The sequence below is a fragment of the Aquila chrysaetos genome, chromosome 17 (assembly GCF_900496995.4).
Source record: "Aquila chrysaetos chrysaetos chromosome 17, bAquChr1.4, whole genome shotgun sequence".
Classification (NCBI taxonomy): domain Eukaryota; kingdom Metazoa; phylum Chordata; class Aves; order Accipitriformes; family Accipitridae; genus Aquila; species Aquila chrysaetos.
This window is the reverse complement of record NC_044020.1, coordinates 18,955,294-18,977,478: the sequence shown is the minus strand read 5'-3', so window position 1 is coordinate 18,977,478 and position 22,185 is coordinate 18,955,294. Positions and strand designations below refer to the sequence as shown.

The 22,185-nt window shown below is 38.7% G+C and overlaps 1 protein-coding gene and 1 long non-coding RNA gene across 26 annotated transcripts in view; one reads left to right on the top strand and one right to left on the bottom strand.

Moving 5' to 3' along the window:
- The window catches only part of C2CD5 (C2 calcium dependent domain containing 5), a 69,862-nt gene extending 55,730 nt beyond the window's left edge, over positions 1 to 14,132 (bottom strand). For 4 of the 24 annotated variants that reach the window (XM_030040110.2, XM_041118264.1, XM_030040109.2 and 1 more), the window contains exons 1-6: positions 13,462 to 13,662; positions 9,230 to 9,316; positions 7,166 to 7,337; positions 4,847 to 4,942; positions 4,113 to 4,268; positions 1,475 to 1,673 (exon numbers count right to left, since the gene is read on the bottom strand). In XM_030040110.2, the coding sequence (XP_029895970.1) occupies positions 1,475 to 1,673; positions 4,113 to 4,268; positions 4,847 to 4,942; positions 7,166 to 7,337; positions 9,230 to 9,316; positions 13,462 to 13,551 (800 nt within the window). In that variant the 5' untranslated portion in view covers positions 13,552 to 13,662. Of the gene's footprint in view, positions 1 to 1,474; positions 1,674 to 4,112; positions 4,269 to 4,846; positions 4,943 to 7,165; positions 7,338 to 9,229; positions 9,317 to 13,461; positions 13,669 to 13,804 lie in introns of those variants that run through there. The other 20 variants (XM_041118268.1, XM_041118265.1, XM_041118262.1 and 17 more) reach the window with 12 other exon arrangements.
- On the top strand, positions 13,657 to 22,051 carry LOC115352269. Of its 2 annotated transcripts, none has more exons than XR_005930786.1 (2): positions 13,657 to 13,783; positions 14,665 to 22,051. It is a non-coding gene; the product is annotated as an uncharacterized LOC115352269 (long non-coding RNA). The 2 variants fall into 2 exon arrangements; XR_005930785.1 differs by having other exon boundaries at positions 13,662 to 13,783; positions 14,653 to 22,051.
- Positions 22,052 to 22,185: the final 134 nt, after the last annotated feature.

Below are 22,185 nucleotides of genomic sequence, written 5' to 3'. Positions count from 1 at the left end.
ACAAACAGGTTGCAAAGTTATGTTATAAATGATTTCAGGGAAGTTTAGCTAGAGGAGATCTCTTACTTTAAGCAGACTCTAAGAATTTAAATTCCTAGCATGCAAGAGTCCAGATGAAATAAAAAGAGAGAAAGGAACAGCTTAAGCACTAGCTTGTGAATGTGTAATTGATTCTTTGGCAACAGGGCATCAAGTTAGTAAAGCCAAGAATAAGAAGTATTAGTTGATTTTGCTGGCTTTGAGAAACATTCTGGTTTTTTGGACTGAGGGACAATGATTCTGACAATAACCACCACCAAGCTGAATGTGGATTATTTGTGGGGTGGAATTTCCACATTTTGCTCCAGGGTGAAAGCTACTGATTTATTTATGAATGCTTCTTAAGTTGGTAGTTACCAGGTCCACCTTTTTTTTTTTTCTTTCTTTTTTTTCTTTTTTAAATCACCACTGTTATTTTATGCTGCATCCAGAAGCTCTTTTGATGGCAAATTTTTAAAATTAAGACAAGTTAAACAAGCTATGATTTGAAATAGAAACCAGTAATTTTGAGAAGTCAGAGCATACCGATGCCTGCACAACAAAAATGCCTAATTACTATTGTAATAACACAACAGTTCAAGTTAATGAAAATGGCTAATTCAATTAATGCATCTGGAAACATAGCACAAGTAGTAAACTTTTTGCTGCCATTTTTTCCTTCCAGAAATTGGATCGCTCTACCAAACAGAAAGTAACTAATTTATCCAAGCAACAAAGTAGTAACAATTTGAAGAAGACGGCAAGTATTTTTCTATTAATTTGTATGCACATTAAAAAATTGTATTCAAACTGTGTTTGGTGCTGCAGTAGATACAACAAAGATCAAGAAATTCTACCTCCCAACATAAAAAGTTTTCTCTGCAAGTACACTGTTTAACTCTACCTATTTTGCAATAGCCCTACTTGTTTTGCAACAGTAAAAAGCAAAGCACACAAGAGAAGATGAGACTACTTCAGGGTCATTCTCTAAATCACTGACACAACTGTCTGAATTCAAAATTTATCTTTTCTTACATGCTCAGCATAAATGCTCCAACTTGATTGTACTGAACTTGGAAAATCTTGAACAGAAGATATATCATATGAAGCCCTCACAAAAATGTTTATTGTACAAACACAGAGTCAAAGAACTAATTATTAGTTAGGAAATTGGTGGATCACAACCCAAGGATACATAATACCATTGCTATGTAAATTCAAAAAAGTCATATTAAGTAAGGATTACCACTTCAGCTTCTAAAGAAATAACATAAGTAATCCAACCTAAAACACTTCAAAATTGTGGAATATAAACTGAGTTGCAGACAAATAAAACTACAAAAGAAAAACAAATTCTGGGGAAAAAAAGAAATCACACCAGTTATGTAAAACTGAATGAGTATGAAAAGAAGAGAGATGAAATTTGTTTCCCTACAAACTATTAATTCATACTTACTCCTTCATTTCTTTGGATGGGGAGTTACATGCAGGTAAAAATGCTGATGTGTTACTTAATTTATCCAATGTGCAGGCTGTTCCTATGGCTCGCACTACTAGTCCAGACTCTCCCTCCAAATCAAAACACTGCAAATAACCAACAACAGCATTTCCTCTCATTTCAAGCACCTTCAAGCCAATCTTCCTTTGCAATTCACCTACAAAACAAAAGGTAAAGAGCTCATAATTGCAGTGAACTTTCCCTATTCTCTTTTGTGGTCTTTGGCCTCTGCTTTTGGAAGTGCCAACCCAGTCAGTTAAAACAGGTAATAGATCCAAGCTTACATAATTATGCCAAGCAGCTGGTCACAATCTCTGCCTCCTATAACATCACGTGATATTCATGATTCGCACAGCTTTTTTCCTTTTTTCTCCAAATCTATTCTGATTTCCAAAACAACATGTTATTTCAGAAATGTTTTTCTCTTTTTATTTTCATTAGTTTTTCCCTTTTTTACTTATTTAGAGAAAGAGATGATCAAGATGTGTGCTGAAACACAAAAGTTTCTAAGCAGTCCTTGATACAGTTCACAACAATGCAACATCTCTGAAATCCATATGGATAGGCATCTACAATTTTTTATTTACAGACTTGTTTAAGCATATTTCAACCTAATTCATACTGTTTGCTCTTTTTAAATTAATAGTGTTTAATATGGCAGCCTCATCTACAAAACATAACACCAAATAAACAAAACAGGATACCAAATACGCCACTGTCACTGCAAACAAAAAACTGCAATTTCTCCTCTATTAGCTGCACACAAAGACTGAAAGGCTGTAACTATAAGACAACAGTCTGCCATAGATGCTTACTTAGCAGGATGTTTAAAAAAAAAAAAAAGTTAATTGATCTATGTAGCTAGATTTCTTGGTAATACTAGGTGGAAAATATAATCTCTCTTCTGATGAAAATGAAAGATCTCCAAAATCCTGTTAACAAGCTGAAAAAGCTTTGCTGTCACAGAGGGTAACCTAACAGTCACAATGTCAATGATGTTAAGAAATCCAAGTGGAATGAAATGATCACTACTGCTTTCCAGAAGCTTGGATTTAAAATTACCAGAACAGGTTCCTATTGTAAACTTCTTAACAGAGTCTGAAATTATGCCTGTACTGGTCTTGAAAGATCTCCAAGATTGAGGTAGAGTATGAAAGTTTCCAGCTGAGTGAAAACTGCTATGGATTCCATTCAAGCCAAGGTTGAGACTGAATTCTTTTTTACATACACAACACATAATATGACAGAGGTCTATGAAACAGCCTGGGTCATTCTCAGAAGTTACAGATTTCTTCAGGATTCTTTAGGTGTGGCCACCAGTAACAATGATTGCAATGTGAAGCATTATATTACATGACACAAAACAGTACTGCTATGAGGTCTTTTGGGTGTTTTCCTCTTAACCACTGCCATGAATAAAAATATTAATAAAATCTAGCAGAATACTTCCACATGTGCTACTTTATCCACTTTCACTATTTATGAAAGGCAAGAGATATGCAACTGATATACTAGGGGAGCTATATTAAAAACCTCATAAAAAGTGAATTCATGTCAGTTATGACAATATTGTTTTTTCACATTTTTCCTCAAAACGTGCTGGCTTTCCTAATGAAGATACTGAGTAACATCTCCATGATCTCTAGCCCCACTTACTAAAGATCTCCATACATGCTTGCAAAACCCTACTCACTTTGTCTTTTAGTATCTTCCTTAAAACATAGCTGTATCTACAAGAAATCTAACAACATTAAGAGCCCATTAGAGAACTGAAACCACTGCCTATCATTGTAGTGGCTGTTTTTCATCATTTCTTTGTATTCCTTACACCTTCAATATTGTCCACCTCTATTAATTGCCTCTTGTCTTCATGTGCAAGTACTCTACAGTAGGGCTGTTTTGTTCTGTTCTATTGGCGCTGAAACAGGAGGATCTTGGTTCACAACTGCTGTTCATAAGCATCAGTAATACACACATATTAAAAAAAAAAAAAAAAAAATCTGTGAAGATACTTGATACTGTGGAGACATCAACTGACTCTAATCACTGGTCTCTGCAGGAACTGCAGGTATGTCCTGCAGAAACAATGCAAGGCAATACAGAAGTATGCTTGAGAAGCAATGAACCTATCTTGACTTTGAAAAGATGGGATGAGTAGGATAAGTATTAATACACACTGTATCTGAGATTGAAGTATATGAACAAATATACACAAAGTAGTTCAAAGACAGCGGAGTAGTTTGTTATTTTAATTGAGTCAAAATTCTAGTAATACTCCTCATATGGGTTAAGAACATCTTAAAGAAAGTTCCACAGGTTTCTTTGACCTTCCTAAAAACAACCAACAAATTAGACAGCTGCATGGCATAATCAAGAAGGAAAAAAAAAAAAAAAAAAAAAAGAAAAACCAGTCAGCCATACTGGCCATCAGTTAGGACAATAGAACCTTCAGAAACAGAAGACACAGTGAACTGAAAAAATAAACATAATTAAGACAAAAAAAATCAGATACAAACTTGACTTAAGCAAGTCACTTATTTAAATGGTGAATATTTTTAAAAGCAGCAATCACCACTACAGCCTACATGCTAAATACCTGACATGAGTGAAATAAGTCTTTGTCTAGCCTCATTCGATGCCCTTGGTGTACGAATCCGGTCTATCCACTGGTATTCTGGGTCTTCATTAACTACAAGTTCTTCCACAAATCCATGAATTATTACTGCTCTGTAACACTTTGGAATAGATGTAGCTGTTAAAAAAAAAAAAAAAAAAAAATATATATATATATATGAAAGATGTAAGGCATGAGTCTGAGCCAAGAATTCCAAGAAAAACATAAAATTACACATAAGAAGTGATGTGAATGATTGCAGAAAGTATTCCACATGATTTTCTATTAAAACATGGACATAGCCAAGCAGTTTTGTTCTGGGAGACCCTGGAACACTGATAAGATAACTGTCCAGTGCATCAGTTACAACATGTACCATTATGAAACCTTTTCACTTTGTGCCTCTTTAACAGGATATGCACCCAAAATAACATAATGTGTGAATGCACATGCACTGAAATGCAACTTAAAAAAAAAGGGGGGGGGGGGGGGAATCAGTTATTTACATTGTCTTGAAATATGAACACTAAAAATTCATTTTAAAAAAAGCAAACGAAACAAAACAATTTTCTGCATTTGCTACTGGCTTCAATGTAATCTCCACTGGGCTTATGCAATGAGCTGGTGAAAGAAGGGAAACTGACAGAACAGGTGAAGAAAGAAAAGAAGGGGGGAAAAATGTTTTCTGTTCAAATAAACTTTTTTCTTCTACTTACTGCAAAAAAACTTGACTCCACAGGATGACTGCCTAAATCTGTTTAAATCATTGAAGAGATCTACTTTCACCACCACATTTATCTCTCCACGTATACCTATCAATAAAAAAACATGAAAAACGAAAAGCTGTATCAGAAATTAATACAATACTAGCCCTACTAATTCCTCCCTATTATTAGTAATTAATGCACTTTCTATTACCAATGAGTTAGTTTTTCTGCAAAGAATGTACTGTAACCCTGCTAGAACCGCTCGGTTCAACTGGCAGTTCACATGTCAATTCTAGCCTGGGCCAGAGGAGCAGGAAGAGATTTCCTTGCCTCTTAGGTCTGCTGCAGAGACATCTCAGAGGAAGTTACTAGTTCTGCCAAGCCTTTGAGGCTGAAGTTATGCAAGCAACAGTCCTCAAGTACCTGCTGCAACAAAGAGGACTTTCGGAAGAAAGATGGGATTGGGAAAACAGAAGCCATCAGCCTCCTGATATGACAGTAGCCGCCGCTGCTGCAGTGTGCAAGTGCTCTCTCTGCTCCTTTGCCCTGGACCATCAATGTAGGAAGGGTATAAAATCAGTATCTAAGCACCGTCACTGTCCCAAGATATCCTTAACACAAAAGGTTGGCAGTACTAACTTTGAGTATAAATCCCTTGAAACTAGGGTCCTGCCCACATGAAAAAGCTCTGACCAACACCAAAAAGCTTTACATTTTCTCCTTGAAATGGTTTCAAAAATCACAGTAAAGCTACTCTCTGAAGTTTAAACCAATGAGAAAATTTATGGTTCTTTCTAGAACCACAAAGTGGCACAGTAAATGTTGGTAAAACATTTGACTATGAGAATATATAAAAAATAAGGTATTACAGACTCTTTAGAAAAAGATTAATTTTTGGCCACAATTAAATAATGGACAATTTCCTCAACATACAGCCATTCTTGTTTGATTTTTCCACTTACCTATTCTGAACTTTTTCTTCCTTTTGCCCACCCAATAACAGAATCATTTCACATGTTATAGGTTCTGACACACTGAGGACTAAACTTCTTGATGAGTCTGATCTCTAGTGTCTTCAGAAACCTTTATTACATAAGTATATGACACTCAAACAAACGCATTAGATTTGTAGATTTACTCTGACATTATTGCATTAAAGTCACCTAGATCCATCTTCCAAGATGCCAACAGAAAGAAGCCTTCAGCTACTATAACAGGAAGTGCCTCAGGTTCATATTACTTTTTTAAGGAAGCATCAATTACTGTTTGCCAAGGATCAAGATAATTAGCATCTACTGCTATGAGCATGAAAATGTAAGAATTCTGATTTTATTTAACAGGAAAAAGTTGTGAAATACTAACATATCTAGAAAAATATATAGAAATCTAATTCTCTCTGACACACAAGTTGTACACATCCTGAGACAAGTGTTCACCTAATTTAACTTCAAAATAAAATGTACAATAGGAAAATGTCAATAGAATAAAAGGATAAGTAACAGAAATACATGCAATATTTTTCAAAAAACACTCTTCAATAAAACTGTTTTAAATATAAAAAATACTTTGCATCAGTTACAATTATCATCTACTAAATACCACGATTTCCCAACAATGATTTATAATTAGCTTTTAACATGGTTAGGTCATTTAATTCACACTGGATAATGAACAAGGGTGGTAATGACAACCGCACAGATGCTCTGCAATAAGGTATTCAAGCAGCAAGCTAATTGCTGTAAATGACCTTGACTTTCTGCGACAAAAGCTGTGTTGCATTAAAATCAAAGGCAAAAATGTCGTTAACCTCATTTTCTCATACCTTCAAGATATTCTGATGAAATGTACCTAGCACTGAGAATTCCTTCTGCAGGGAAAAGGAATTTCATCCTGTACTTTATGTTGAAGATCTGTCACATCCTGTCCCTCCAACTCAAGTGAAGTTTATCCAACATCCCAGGAAGGCACACCCCAAGTGACTTTGGCAAAAGTATATTCTTTTAGTAAACACGTGGTAATAGAAAAAGTATGTTTGCGTCTTTTTTTTAATCTGAATTTTGCAGGAACTATTTTAAATACCCTGTGAAGATTTTTTTTCCACTTGTCACAAGATCTATGGAAGGCATTCTGCCAAGCACTAGTCTGAACTACTATGCCAAAAATTTTCTCATGCCAGAAACAAGGAAAAAAGCACCAGGAAAGTAGCTTTCCAGCTCCCAAGGCTAAAATTATTATAAAATTCTTAAGACAGTGAACAGAAATTAAGCTTTTAAGAAGCAGACTACATCTCAAACAACATTGTTTTACCTTTAAATTAGCAAGTCTTACCATGAATAGTATCATAAATTGGGAACCATCCTGAAATAACTGTAGCTGCTTCACTATAGAGCAAAGGATCAATATCTATATACACTTTGCCAATGGCATCGTTAGCACTGTAGGTATCATGATCAAGAACTGTGATCTGGAGAGGCTCATCTTGTAGCTCCTCATCATCCACCTAGAAACAAATATTAAATTGGAATCTGAGTATTTAAAAAAAATGTTAGGAAACACTGCTGAAAAACAAATGCAAAAAAGAAGAGAGTTAGTTATGTACAGTGACCTGACACAGATAAATCTAAGTTCAATTTCCTGCATCTAAACAATGCATTCACTTATTTTGATTTTCCCCTTCACAGACTGGTGAGATCCTGGAACCAGCGTTATCACTGGGAGAACAACAAAAGAGCAAGATTACAGTGATTACACATGATTTAAGTCACATTCCCTAGATTGTCTACCCATCTCCACAACACACATTTTCATAAAAAAAAGAAAATTTAAGATAAAGCATCTCAGAGTACTATTATTCTCCTATAATAGTTATAAAGTTATGATCATTGGTGCTTTCACCCTTCCAAACTGGTCAGTGGCTTAAAAGAAGACAAGACATTTCATATAACCCACTCTAAAAATTCAGTATTTCAGACATGCACTTTTCCAAATAAATGCAATAATCCATCTCCAGATACCTCAACTGTTTTTTAGGACTAAGATAGACATTCTACAACTTCTTGTGTTGAACATCACAAACCAAGAATCAGGTTTGCTAAATGCAATGGGATGACTCACGTAAGTGTTTGCAGAATTATAACATCTAGTCTTGCAAAAAGATCAAACTACACACACACACACACTTACAATGTCTTAAGCAGTCAGTGTTTTTCCACTCTTTGAAATGTGGAATTCTTCCCCCCTCCCGGCCTCTGCCAATGTTGCTGTTTGGCTCTTTTCTTTCCCAAATCCATTCTTCCACGCAAAAAGATAATTTTGAGATTTCTGTCACTGTCAAAAAACCTTTCTGTATGAACAGAGTTAACCCTCCACACAGATCAGCTCTTTCCCCTCCCCCAAAAATGACCCTAGGAACTGAAAGATTAAAAAAAAAAAAACCTGATTGAATTTCAACACCACAGTACTACTTTCTTAATCAACATGGATTTCTCATTAAGAGATGCTCTTAATCAAGCATTCCTTGTTGATTAATAATCTGCCTAACCTTCCTATTTTATATTTGCTTTAAAATAGTTCTAACACTACCAGCTATTACATCACTCATTACACATACATATATTTGCAACCATGTTTATACTGTGATATTATCTTAGAACACTATAAATGAACCAGTACTATATATTCAAATGTTTTAACAATTAATTTATTCTAAATACTATTATATGATTTTTTTTAAGGTAATAAAAATATGCAGTAACAAAAAAAAGAAGAATATGTAAACACTTTTTCAGGGCATAATGTCAAGACATCAACAAATTAGATGCGGGAAAGCACAAGCAATTACAGGAAAAAGCTGAGTATCCCCATTATTACATAAGGAAATGGGAAAAGAAAGTGTCCAATAAATGTTGTCCTAGCTCTTTATTTTGTAATTTTCTCAGAGGAATTCTCCATTTTCTTCTTTGTCAAGTGCATTATTTTTGCAACCCAAAGTAACATTTCAAATACCAATTAACTTTCCTTACTCAAAATTACCCCTTTAAAAAAATAGAACTGCACCCATACTGACATCCGAAAGCCTAATCCATAATGCTGTTCTCCCCGCCCCCTTCACCTCTGTCTTGTCTTTTTTAGTATTACTCAGAATAACATTTGAGCTGAATCCAATCTGGCAAGATTTTATCTTTACAAACAGTCCTAAAAAGCCAATGAAACACCTTTAGCAAACAAGGACTAACTGTAGACAGGTTTGCTGAAAAGGCTTCATCTGTATTTAAACAGAACTACAATTCACTCCTCAAAACTCATTTTCTGCCTGAAATGAAATTATTTCATCAAGTGTATCTAAACCAGAGTGTCTACATAGATATAGGCAAACTCTTAAAAAACACTTACTTCAAACTTGAACCACTCAGAATTCCACTGAGGATTAAGTGATTTGGGATACACATCTGTCTTAAATGTTGTATTTCCAAATTTTACCTAAAAATACAAGCATTCAATTATTAGTAATAAATAAATTTAGAAACTCTCATTAAATCTACACATGCAAATAAATTCAAATACAGATTTCAATAATATCAACAAATCCTCCTCTTTTCAGTGAGAGTGGGTTTTTTAATCAATTCATATATATCAGTAAGTAACCTTCCATGTATCAACAACACTTCCAATAAATCTCCCTCTCCTACTATTAAAATTGTTTCTTTTCCTCCTCAATCACTTGAGAGGTAAAAATATCACTTATATTGGCTATTCAAAGTCACCTGGCATACTCTCTTTGCTTCTGTTTAGAAGTACTGTAACCAAAAGTATTCCATCTAAATATTTATAGTTTACATCCTATTACTATTCTTTCTAGGGTTTCTAAATCAGCTTTATTGACAATTTATAAAAGAAATAAAGAAATAAATGGTAACAATGGTAAATTTATTTCTTCAGTTTAAGAAATCTCCCCAGATACACACCAGAAAATAACTGAAACCATCTCCATTAACTGCAATCTTGGTGTGCTGGACACATATCCGTAAATTCAGAGCAGCAAGGAAGAAGCACCTTATCAGTTTCTATTTTTTTCTTAAAATATAGGAAATTCCAGGAAGCATATAGGTAAAAAAGTTAGAGGGACTACATATCTATATACATAGCTCTGTATTTATCCCTGTAACCTCCAGTTACTGAAGATTAAATATTCTCCATACTTCTATTAATGCACCTTCAATCACATAATAGCCTATTTCAGGAATCTCCACTTGGTCTCCATAAGAGTCTATTTCAGGATGACCCCATTTGGTGGTGGGTTTTTGGGGTTTTGGTTGGTTGGTTGGGTTTGGGGGGGGGGGTGGTGGTTTTGTTTTGTTGGGGGTTTTTTTTGTTTGTTTTCTGGGGTTTTTTGGGTTTTTTAAGTGAAACTGAATTTCTGTGATGCTGCATACATTAAGAAACCATGCTGTACAATGCAAGAGCCTTTATTTTGCTGCAGCTTTCATTCCAAACCATTTACCAACACTTGTAGTTCTCTGAATGTTGCCTCTCAAAGTAATTAGTACTTCAACTCATATCAAGTATCTGATGGTACATACGAATACCCAAAGTTATGGTTTTTAATTCATTCAAGATTCTTAAGAAAATAATGAGTGTGCTGATATAAAAGAAATGCTGCAGTTAAATACAGTTGTGGATTTTGAATGCCATTTTCTTTTTAAAATTCTAAATTGGATTTTGGAGACAAACTTTAGGCTTAGCTTTAGAAAACTGTATAGCAATTTTTTAAACACTTTTGCTCAATAAAGTATTCAATAAACACTTTGCACGTTTCAGTAATATGGTGATTATTCTGCATAGGTGCACACCCCAACTCTAAAGAGATTCTATGCTTGCTTAAGTACACCCAGTTAATTTAAAAAGCCTAAAGCACTGCAGAACTGGAGTTCACAGTGAGCTCCGCATATATAACCTTATGTATCTCAGTCAACAGAACTCTGTAGAGCATTTGTGACCAAAGAAACAAATAAAAAAACGGTGGGGCTCCCTATCTCATTCAATGAACAGTAATGCTTTTCAAAAAGAAGTTGCTTTACAGTTAAAAGCCAGAGTGGTCTGAAAACACAGGACTAAGCAACCTCAGTGTAAAAAATCATCTAGCTATCAAAAGGTGGATGCAACCTATGTGCATACAGAAAATTAACAGCACTGCTACTTAGAAGGTGTATCCATCTCACAAAACAGTATAATAAAGTGATACTGACACTAGTTTCAAGTGACCTACCTTATACACCAGAAGCTGCCAAACACAACACACCCCAGAGCTCCACCCAACCTATTTTTACATGTTATCTAGGGAGTAAATTAGTTCCCTCGGAGCCCCAGGCAGCTATAACTGAACTTCTCCAGTAGTCAAACTAGTTCATTAAAGCTAGTAGAGATAATCAAGCACTACACTGTCGTCTGCTGTACAAATTCAGAAACACAATTACAGAAGAAATTGTGCTAATTTGCTCCAGATCACATATGCTGGCAAAATCCGAGTTACGCATAACCTGAGCTAAGTAAGACCTCTAAAGTCTTTTCTCATTTTCTTTTCTAATTCTAGATTTATATTAGAAAATTTAACAAGGAAATTAAAGACTAGTGAATCAACTAGTATCTTAACATTACTTCAGCTTTTCCTTTTTAAGTGAAAATGTTTTGTAAAGGTTTTCAGCAACCTTGCACCGAAAAATAAAACAATAGTTTCAGTCTCTATTTATTTTGACATAAATCTCACCTGCTGCCTTGCCTACTCCACATGCGGAAAGAGTAGTTCCCACAGTCTTTCTAAGTAACAGTCCTAAAACCAAGGCCCCATCTACATATTTCTTTAGCCTTATTTGTGCTAAGACTGCACATTAACCCAGCTAAGCACATTGATCTTTCTGAAAAATTTTATTTTCCTTTCTTGCTAAGCTAGTCTTTAACCAGATGAATTTCCAAATCTATTTTGCTACACAGCTACTCAGACAGTGGGCTTGGCACAGATGGAGCTGGGTTGGGAACGAGCGACCAACAGTAGAAGAGAGCTGTTTCTCCTCAAGGCAGCATAAAAACAGGCCAAATGAAACTCATTAGAGAACTGTATTTCCTACTCCTGTTTTCCCTGTCTCCTAGCAGCACACATCAAGTTGCTGTAGGCTGCCTATTAATCAAATTTAAAATTACAAGAGAAATGTTTGTAAATTAAAAACTGCCTGATGAAATGTCTGAAACCAAACACTGAAATATTAAGCTAAATGATTGTCATTCATCTAATAGAATAGAACTGTGTACTATTTCAGCTCCGTTGAAAAGCACATGAGAAATAGATTTTCACTTTATTACCAATTTACTGTGCCACTAAGAGATGCACTTAGTGTCTAATGTCAATCACATTTTCAAGCACCCAACCAAACTAGGACTTATATACCCAAAATCTATTTTGATCTTATCAGACTTTTCAATTTATACAGTTCTAGAAAGACATTCTGTCTTCCCACCTCAATTCCAGTATGGTGCCAACCTCAATTACCTTTTGTGCATTTAGATAGCATTCCATTTTTAAACACCTCTTTGCTTTTTTCTGAGAGTATGATTTCTGAATCTATGGAATGTTGCTGAAACGTTCTAAGTTATTCATATTGGAAATAATGAATCATAAAACAGAAGGATGGCGTCAATTTATTTTACAATCCCTTCCTGAGAAACACCCTATATGTTGCCTGTTAACTGTATGATCGCAAAGAAGGCTGAGGTTAGCTACTTTTGGTGCAATAAAGTGATTTAAACATGTAAACAATATTTAATATTTGTCCAGTAAAAATACTCTTCAAAAATATTTTAGCGTTTCAAGTACTTTAAACAGTACGAATATCGGCCTTAAAAGTAAAGCCTGCACAACCGCTCTGCACTTCACATATGCAGAGACACAAATGACTTAAACGCTCCTTTACTACTTCGCCATCCTGCCTACAACACGTCTGTCGAATCCCGACATGGATTCCATTTGGCTGCCGTACCAACAAGAGCCATTCAGTAACAACCCTCAGCCAAGAGAGGCTGGAAAAGAGCAGAGCGCTTCCGAAACGCCACTCAAATTCTGCATAGCTGTCCGCTAAAAATCACACCCAAGGGTAAACCAGAAGCCCCTTCAGAAACATGCCCACGGACACGGGCTCGGGGTGCTCCCTGCCATTTCCGCAGCCCCCCGGCGGGCCGCGCTCGCCCACCCGGCCCCGGCCGGGGCTGGCCCACGCTCCCCGCGCAGGGGGGCTGCAACCCCCCCAGCACCTCTCCGGCCGGGCCCGGAGGCACGAAACGCGTCCCGGGGCGGGGCTGCTGAGGCGGGCCGCGGCCGGCAGCGTCCCGGACAGCGCTCCGCGGCAGCCTACGTGACCGCGGCGGCACTTGTCACCGCAGGGCGGGCGGACAGCGCGGGACGGGCGGCGGCGGTAGGCGCTCCCTCAACCCCCCCCCCCCGCCCATGGCCGCCGCGGCGGGGCCCGGCAGGTGCCTCAGGCGCGCGGGCCCGGCGGCAGGTGCGCGGGCCCGAGGCGCGAGCCGCCCTCCTCTCCCCCCGCCGCCCCGGGGCACGGCGCCCCTCCCCTCCCGCAAACCTCCACAAAGGCGTCGGTCAGGTCACTGGCGCGGTCCATCACCGGCAAATGGCGCCCCGCCACGATTTTGACCTTCAGCTTCCCCGGCATCTTCCTCCGCCTCCCCCCGGCTGCAGGGAGAAAACAACAGCGCGTGGCCCATGGAGCGGCACGGCACGGGGGGGGCGGGAGGAAGGGTGGCGGGGGAGCGGGCGCGCATGCGCCACGGCGAGCAACGGTCTGCGGCTGCCTGCCCATGCCCGGCGCCGCTGCCCGGACCCGGCGCCGCAACGGCCGCGGGGCACGCGCGCCGTGACGCAACCCGGCGGGGAGGGAACGGCAGGTGGGCGCATGCGCTACTTACCGGGACGGCACCGCAAGCTGCCGACAAAGCGGGCGTAGGGAGCGGGGACGGGAGCGGATCAGTCCTTCGCCCCCTACCGCCGGCGGCGAGGCCCCGGGGCGCCCCGCCGCGTAGCTCGCCCCGGCCGGTATCGCCCCGCCCCTACGCCAAGATGGCGCCGCGGGCACGGAGAGCCCGCTGGAAGTCGAACGTCGACTCCTCGATGGGCTCCGCGCTAGCGCTGCGGCGGCGCTTCTCAGGGAAGTCAGGGTGCTGGAGCGCCGAGTCATCGATGCCCGGGACTGCGGCCGCGGGCGGCCCGGGGCAGCGGCGGGACGCGCTGGGCCGGGCCGGGGCCGCGGCCGCCTCCAGCCCCCTCGCAGCCGGGCCGGGGCCGCGCCGCGCCTCTTCTCTTCTGCAGCCGGGTGTCGCGCTAGCCCTGGGGCTGGGCTGCTCGGCGTCCCCGGCCGCCGCGGAGGCCCTGTCCCGGGGGCTGCCGGCCGGGCGGCGCGGCCCGGCCCGGCCCGGTCCGGTCCGCTCCGCCGGGAGAGCCCTGCCAGCGGCTCCCGTGGCTCGGGCCTGCTCGGCATCCAGCCTTCCCTGAGGAAGGAGTCGATGCAGTCTCGGGCTTGACGGGCCCGTTAACGGGGAGGCGTGGAACGTGTGTGCATCTCCAGGCAGTCAGTCGGTGGGAGAGTCCTTTAAAGGACTTAAAGCAAAACCCGGGGGTTTGGGGTTTTTTTCTTAATCAAAGACAAATATTTGTAGTATTTGAGGGATTATGACTAGATTAAATGGAATTTAGTTATCAGAAATAGGATTTGATATGGTTCTTGTAGCCAGGTTTTGACTTTTTGATGCCTGAAAAGCTCTTTGTTTAGGAAATAGTGCTGTGGAAGCTTGGAGCAAACCGAAGGAGCGGGGCTGGCCAGGAGTTGCATCAGGCGTGTGCCTATGGGTGGGAGCCTGGGAGTGTGAAACCAGGTTGCGTGAGAATCTGTGGGTCATGGGTTGCACCGCTGGCGTGGTCGTGAACAGGAATATAAAAGAACCGTTGTGCTTTGATTAAGCAGTCCCGAGAGGTTGAGCCAAATAGTAGATCTGGTTGGATTATTTTCCCCTTCTTTCTAATCTTGCAAAAAGACTAAATAATGTTACGGGTTGGAATGTGATACTGCAAACACAAACCATATGAACAAAATACAGTCGTGTGTGGTGTAGCAAATTAATGTTTAGAAGATCTTTGGCTATCTGTCTTCTAGCTAGCTGCATTTAGTTTCACTATTATAGCACTTTGTCTCTTCGGCTTGTTTTGAAGTTATCTTTGGAACCATTTGTACTGTTGCTAGTATTCATTGTATCTGAGTAAATTATAAACAGGCTAGATGCATGTTTCCTCCTCATCCGTCCTTATTTGAGTGGAGTCCTGGAATGAGACTTCTCCTGAGGCAGGATAGCAGTAAAGAGCAAAGACCCAGGAAGGGAATCAGAAAACACATTACTAATGTCAGGAGTTTAGTTTAGACCAGAAACGTGCTTTTTGAGTGAATCTTCTGATCTCACCTGCTTAAGTGTTTTGGCTCACATAATCGAGCAGTTACAGAGCATATGAACTGAATGTTTCATTTGGATAAGACTTGGAAAAGCATAAGCTAGCGATACATGAAATATATTCTAGCTGTTTAAGGGCATTTGGGCTGTGGCCGCAAATTAAAGCTACTGTGAAATTAAACCCCTTGAATCGCATATGGTGCAGGTGCTAGGGCCTCAGCACTGTTTCACCCTGAAGATGGGCCATTGAGCCACTATGTTACTTGTTAACATAGCCATTCCTGTGTCTTCCCTATTAAAGTAGAAAACTGCCAGCAGAAGTTGGGACTACAAAAAAAACATTCTCCTATGCTCATGTTAGATACAGCGTTGTTTGGCCTTTGTAAGAACAACGTAAAAGTAAACTTTGTCATATGTTCTTTTTTTTGCAAAACACCTATTTCTTTGCTGCTTTTGCTAGCTAAATTACAATGCAACAACTGTTAGGAAACACTGCGTGGCTACTGTGATTTTACAGCATGCCTTGTGACAGGTAGAAAATTCTGTTCAGCTTATAAGGACGTGAATCCTTGAAACAATTTTCTTAATTTGGAATAGGAATTTCTAGCCCATTGAACAAAAGAGTGAAAGAGTCTTGTGCATTATAAGCAAAAAGACACAAATGTAGTTTAGTTCTGTCTCTTTAGAGATGGGTAGGTGGCTCTACCAAACCTTCGTGATGGCAGGGTCTTCCTAAACCCCTCTTTAGTCACTGAACACACCAAACAAAACTCTGGAGCTCTTTATTGTTCACCGAAGATTGGACAATTTGCTTGACTAATGGCCAGTTAGTACAGTGAATACCTGGCTAAATGTACTGCCTTGTTACGTGCAATAGCTCCAATCTGGGACAATCCTTGAACAATGCAAGCATTATTGTACCAGGTGCTTGCTGAAAAGGAAACACTCAAGAGAACATATAACATGATGAGTTCTTCCAGGCAGGTTCTTGTAAACCTGCAGCACTCCTGACTCTTAAAAGACCTCTCTAATCTTCGCAGACAATCCACCTCAATGCTTCTTATTCTCAAAACTTTCAAAAAAGGTTTTTCTGAAGTTAAAGATGTGAGGGTTTTTTGCAATGAAATGTAAATCTGTTCTTGTCTTATCCACTGAACCTAGAGAACAGGTTATCCCTTTAGAAATATTGGAAGGCTCTTACTGGATTAGACTGGTACTAACTGGTACATATACTTTTAGGTAATCTTTTTTTGTTTAATTTATAACAATTGTGGCCAATAAGATCCACAGGTTAACTGCCTGCTTTAGGAAAGTTTCTCTCCTTTTTATTTTGAACTTACAAACTGATTTCCCTTGTGGACTCCTATCTCTTACATTATGAGAGAGATAGAAGAATTGTTGCCTTTATTCATGCAAAGTTTTTAATGGATTTTTTTTTGTGGACTTACTGTTATCAATTAATATGTATAATATGATTGAAATAACCAGGGAGCTGCTAAAGTCCTGTGTACGGCCCCCATCAGTTAATACTTAGAATAGGGAAACAATAACTAGACATGATTTAGGGTTTAGGTACTAAGTACTAGACAATGGGGCTTTATGTTTTTTGTCAGAAAAGGTAATAGATTGTGGTCTGGTCAATAAACCTTGAAGAACTACCTGGAACTGCCGAGATTAGGGAAGAAGGAGGTGAAAGGTAATTCCTACAGGGGGAGATCGGGACCCTCGACTCATTGACCACCACCACTCAAATGATACCACCTACTCAAAAGAAGACAATGAAGGAAGAAAACGGAGTCTGTGTACTAATTTACATGAGGGGCAAAGAAGAAAGAACCAATCATTAAGGAAAATAACAATGAATATATATTAGTTGAGTGTATAAATGTAAGAATATTTGAGACAAGGGTGTGCTGTCTTGAGACAGGCACCCATTCATGCGCATCAATGAAATTAGTTTGAAAGTACCTCGACTATGTGTGTTATTGGCTTGCACGCTGGGTTAACAAACCCTGTTCATGGGTCAACATTACTATCTAACTTTTATTTTTTAATTGACTTGTTTGAAATAAGTAACTTTAATTTTTCCATTCTTTCTTCATAGGTCTTTTCCATGCCTCTGAACATTCTTTTTCATTTCCCCTGAAGACTCTCTGAACAGGCCACATTTTTTCTTAAAGTGTAGCATCTCAAACAGGAAATAAATTTCCAAGGAAGCTTTACCAGTGTTGTCTAGTGAACATCTCCCTCTCTCTGGGATTATGAAACACAAGGATTAATGCAATACATATTTCTTTCTCAAAAATTTCTATCTAAGGATCCAGCTTTTTAATGGAAGGTTTTAGTAGTCAAAGGACTAGAAAAGAAAAAAACACCTGTTTTGGAGAACCAGTTCAAATCTGTTTCTTAGATACTTGGAAGGATCAATTAGATACGACTTAATGCATTAAGAAACCTGCTTGGTGTATTATACCTGTCTTAGGGCGGAGGACGTTCTATACTGACAGAATGAGACCTGTCTTTCCATAAATCAGCATGTTATTTAACACATTTCATGCCAATAGTATTCCAGTTCTCTAGGGCCAGCAGGGACTTAATGAAAGGGAAGGGTAGAAGGGATTCAGCCAAAAGTTTAATCAAAGCCGTAGAATATACAAACTATTTGAGGCATCTAAAATAGCATTAGATTTCCCTCTGTTTAGGCAAATGATGTTCAATATAATGAATATACTTGAAACTAAAGCTGTAGTATGTACTTTCTCAGTAATACGCATGTCAAAGGTCCACAGAAAATATTAAGAGGCGTATTTTCATCATAAGGGGAAAAAAAAGATGTGACATCTGACTTTGCACTTTAGTATCCACTTTGTTTCTTACTAAAGTTTTCCCCTTTTGCTTAAAAGTGATGTTTTAGCAGGTTGTGACAATAGAAGTCGTGTTTCAGCAAGATAACAAGTAAGATATGCTTAAAGAACAGCCTTACCTTATTTGAGCAGGTATTGTCATGTATTAAATGACATTGTAACCCAACTATACAAACCAAGAATATTGCTAATTACAATATTAAAGACTTCTTGTGTGCAACAATGAGTGTCATAAAAATAGGAAGGTTTTGTGTGGGAAAGCTGGGAGATTTTACCATCTAAATATCCTTGTATCCTTTCTTTTCAAGTTGTTGTATAATAGGATTTTGTTTTGTGTTTTGTTTTCTGCTTAACTGCTAGCTCAGCGTATGCTTGGATTTCTAACAGAGATTTCCTTTGTGATAGACATGCATGTTGAACCCTTAGTATAGAAATTGATACTCCAAATAAAAGGTTTTCCCCATAACTTCAATCTGCCAACCCATCGCTTTACGGTAGGCTTCAATTATATTAGCTTACTAGCCTTCTTCAAGATACAGGTTAGAAGGTGGTGATCTAGGCTTTCCTCAGGTTACAACATGACCTGAGATGTGGTGGGCTGTGTCTTAACCTTGGGGAAGAGTTTTTTATTATATTGCATTGAGCTGATTTGAACAAAAATGAATGAAAAGTTTTTTGGGGTTTTTTTGTTTGTTTGTTTGTTGAAACAAAAGAGGCTTTGATATCTGCTTTTGCTTATTAGCATTCATGGAAGATCCTGGCTCCATTTCTGCTGCAGTTACTGTGATAAGTAGTCTTTGAAACAGGAGTGTGTGTCAACTGTTATCAACAAAGAAAACTCTGCAGTGCCAGTTTTTGGTTTATGGAAAAATCCCAGTATTTCTCTGTAAAACTACACATTTCAAAGCAATCTGGCTGAAATCTGTGGGACACCAATCCAAAAATATTTTTAATAATGCTCCAAGAGGTCCTATATCCAGAGTGAGATATATATATGTATATGTCCTTAGTAAAGGACCCCTGCATCCCAGAAAAAAAACCAAAACCCAACTAACTTCTGCTATGACTACGTGTGCTATGCTGTGTGCCCACTACAAGGATTTAGACAGGGGCAAAATCCTGATCACTACTATTTATTATTGGCTGTATGTATATGATGTGGCATTGCAACCCCTAATCCCTCTTACAAGATTAAAAGATGCAGAGTGAAATCCTGTCTTAATAAAATCAGTAAGGTGAAACTCTCTCGCTGAATTGAAGAGATGGGTTCTATTATGAACTCCTGGGGGAAGCAAGGCTTCATTACTGAGGTTTCTGATTTACACTGGAGGAGCTCACTGTAGTTAGCCTGCTTAAACAGAAGATTAAGAGCAGTATTAATGTCTGTTACTGTCTACATGAACAAATTCCTGCTACCGTAAGGGTCTTTAATACAGCAGGCGTGATAAGGAAAGGATGGACGTCTGAGCAGGACAAATTAAAACTCGAAATATATAGATGTAACTAATGGAAATGTGAGTTGTTATTGAGCAAGTTATCAAAGATAGGCATTTTTTAATTGCCTGCAATTGTAAGTCATTGGGAGCACTTAGAATCTATAGTTCCATCACTGAGACTGCATTTTTTGCTGACCTATGAGTGAGAACAAAAAAGAAAAGGCCCGTGGCCTTGCAAAGATGTGCACTACGTGAAGCAGGAAGGTGTCTGTGGGCAGCCTGCAGTCCTCCGTGATTGTCACCTTGCTGCTAGGGCAGGTCTCTCCCTCCATCCCTTGTCATATGCACAGAACGGGTGGAGGCTGAGCCTGGAGGCAGCTGCAGAGAGAGGCTGTGAAGGCAGTCGATAAATGGTGGCTACCTCGTACTTGAGCCAAAAGGTTCATTTTGACTCTCGGTTACTTGGGAAGGATCTTACGGGCTCAGTTTTGCTGACTTTATCCTACTTTGCCTAAAACTGCATGTCTCAATAATGCTTTTTAATCTTGATGCTGTAACTATTAGGTAAAAAATCAGATGATCATAGTAAGTGTTTTCCCTGATGGAATTCAAGTATGTGATACGAGTAATGGTATACACAGGTGGTTTACTTTTGTCCTGAATCTATTCAAAGTCATTACCAGGCTAATGGAACAAAGTTGAGCTGACATTGGTGATAGATGATAATATAGTCTATTCCTTTATGTTATGTAGGAGCTGAATACAGAACTTACATGGAGACAGTATCTTAGAATTAATTTTTGAAGTTAAACATTGTCAGGAAATTCAGATACTGTACTGGTGATACGACAGATAGTCAGATCCAGATAAAAGTGCTAATATCCTATAATATGTATGAGAAAAAGCTTATCCAATGAAAACTCTTTAATTCCACTGATATTCTAAAATATTATTCCCATGCAGTCCTAGTGAATTGAATAAAACCTGATCAACCTTTGAGGAAAAACAGAAGCCAAGAATTATTCTCAAGGCTTACATTAAGAGGGTAAAAATAAAGCCCAATATGTCTTAGTCCTAAAATTATATTTCTGAATTCTTTATGTACACTTGTTTCCTAGATATCAAATGAAAGTATTTCCTTTGGAAATGAGTTCTCAACACTTTATATTCTTTTGAATGTGACATCTTTCCAACAGTCTACTCTAAAGTCAATGTTCTGTTGACTTCAGCGGTTTGGGATTTGGTCCATATCAAGCAGCTTGTAAGAACAGAGCGCCATCAAAATATTCCATTTCATGCTATTATTGCTGTATGAAGGTCTCAATTTCCATATAGACTTAAAAGAAATTGGATAAAATAAATATTCACTAGCATAGGAATGTATGCAATTACCTACTGGGGGAATCAAACAACTGGATTTGATGTCAAGTTCTCAGCTAGTAATTGGATATCATTTATCTTTCTTACAGTTCTGTGAGGGAAATAACATTGCATATGACTTTGCGCATTTTATGAGCAATGAGTGGCAATGGCATAATTGGGATATCAGTTCACAGAGATTGCAGCAGAATCTTGTGTACACGTGCTCTAGCAAAGATATTTAGTTACAAGCAGTACAATAATAACAGCTATTCAGAGTGCTTCACACTTAGAAAGCCCTAGTTAATTAGTCATCACCTAGTTAATAATTTAATTAAATGTAATTGTCAGCAGCAGTATTTATACCATTAGAAGATAATTAGTCCTTCAGTGACACTTTCAACATTTCTGCCCTTCCTTCTTTTAAGGGTTGAGGCAAAGAAATGAAATATTTAACTGTGATTGTAATATGTATTAGATTTACACAGTTATTACAAAGGTTATATTTGCTGGGTTTTTTTATTCTGCTTAACATTGTTGGTATTTTCTCTTCCCTTTTCCTGTATAAATGTCATAACAGATTACTTATTCAGGTCCCATCCCAAAACATGGAAATATTAATCAATGTGTATATATATTGAAATTGCTGTCAGGATCAAAGATGATGAGTAGGTTAATGCTTATTAAAGCTATGGTCATTGTAGTTTGTCTTGTCAACAGCTATGGCACAGGCAGCAAGAGTACATACATACTGCTCAGCAAGTCAGTCTGTGTCTCAGGGGAGATTACTTTAAGCATAGTAACTCTGCATAAGCTATCTATAGAGTAGTCTTCAAGATCCTTCACAAGATATGCAAGTTATTTCCTGGTCCATTAAAGAGATTAAATTGGATTACAATCAAAACAATAAATCTTTGTATTCTAAAACGTGGAGTGAATGCAGTTCTTAATAACCATGTGATGCTTTTGCTTCTTGTGTTCCATTTGGAATAGACATGATGATGTGAGTTATTAAAGTTTTTAATGTATAAACAATAAAAACACATTAATGAAGCAAACCACTGAGTTTTGTTTTTCAGCAGCCCATAGTGCCTTACCTTCAGCTTCTTACAAAGGTGGAATGCAGGCTTGTGTCTACACAGTGATTCTCATTTGCTGTCAAAACATCTGATACAGAGGGGTTCACATTGTT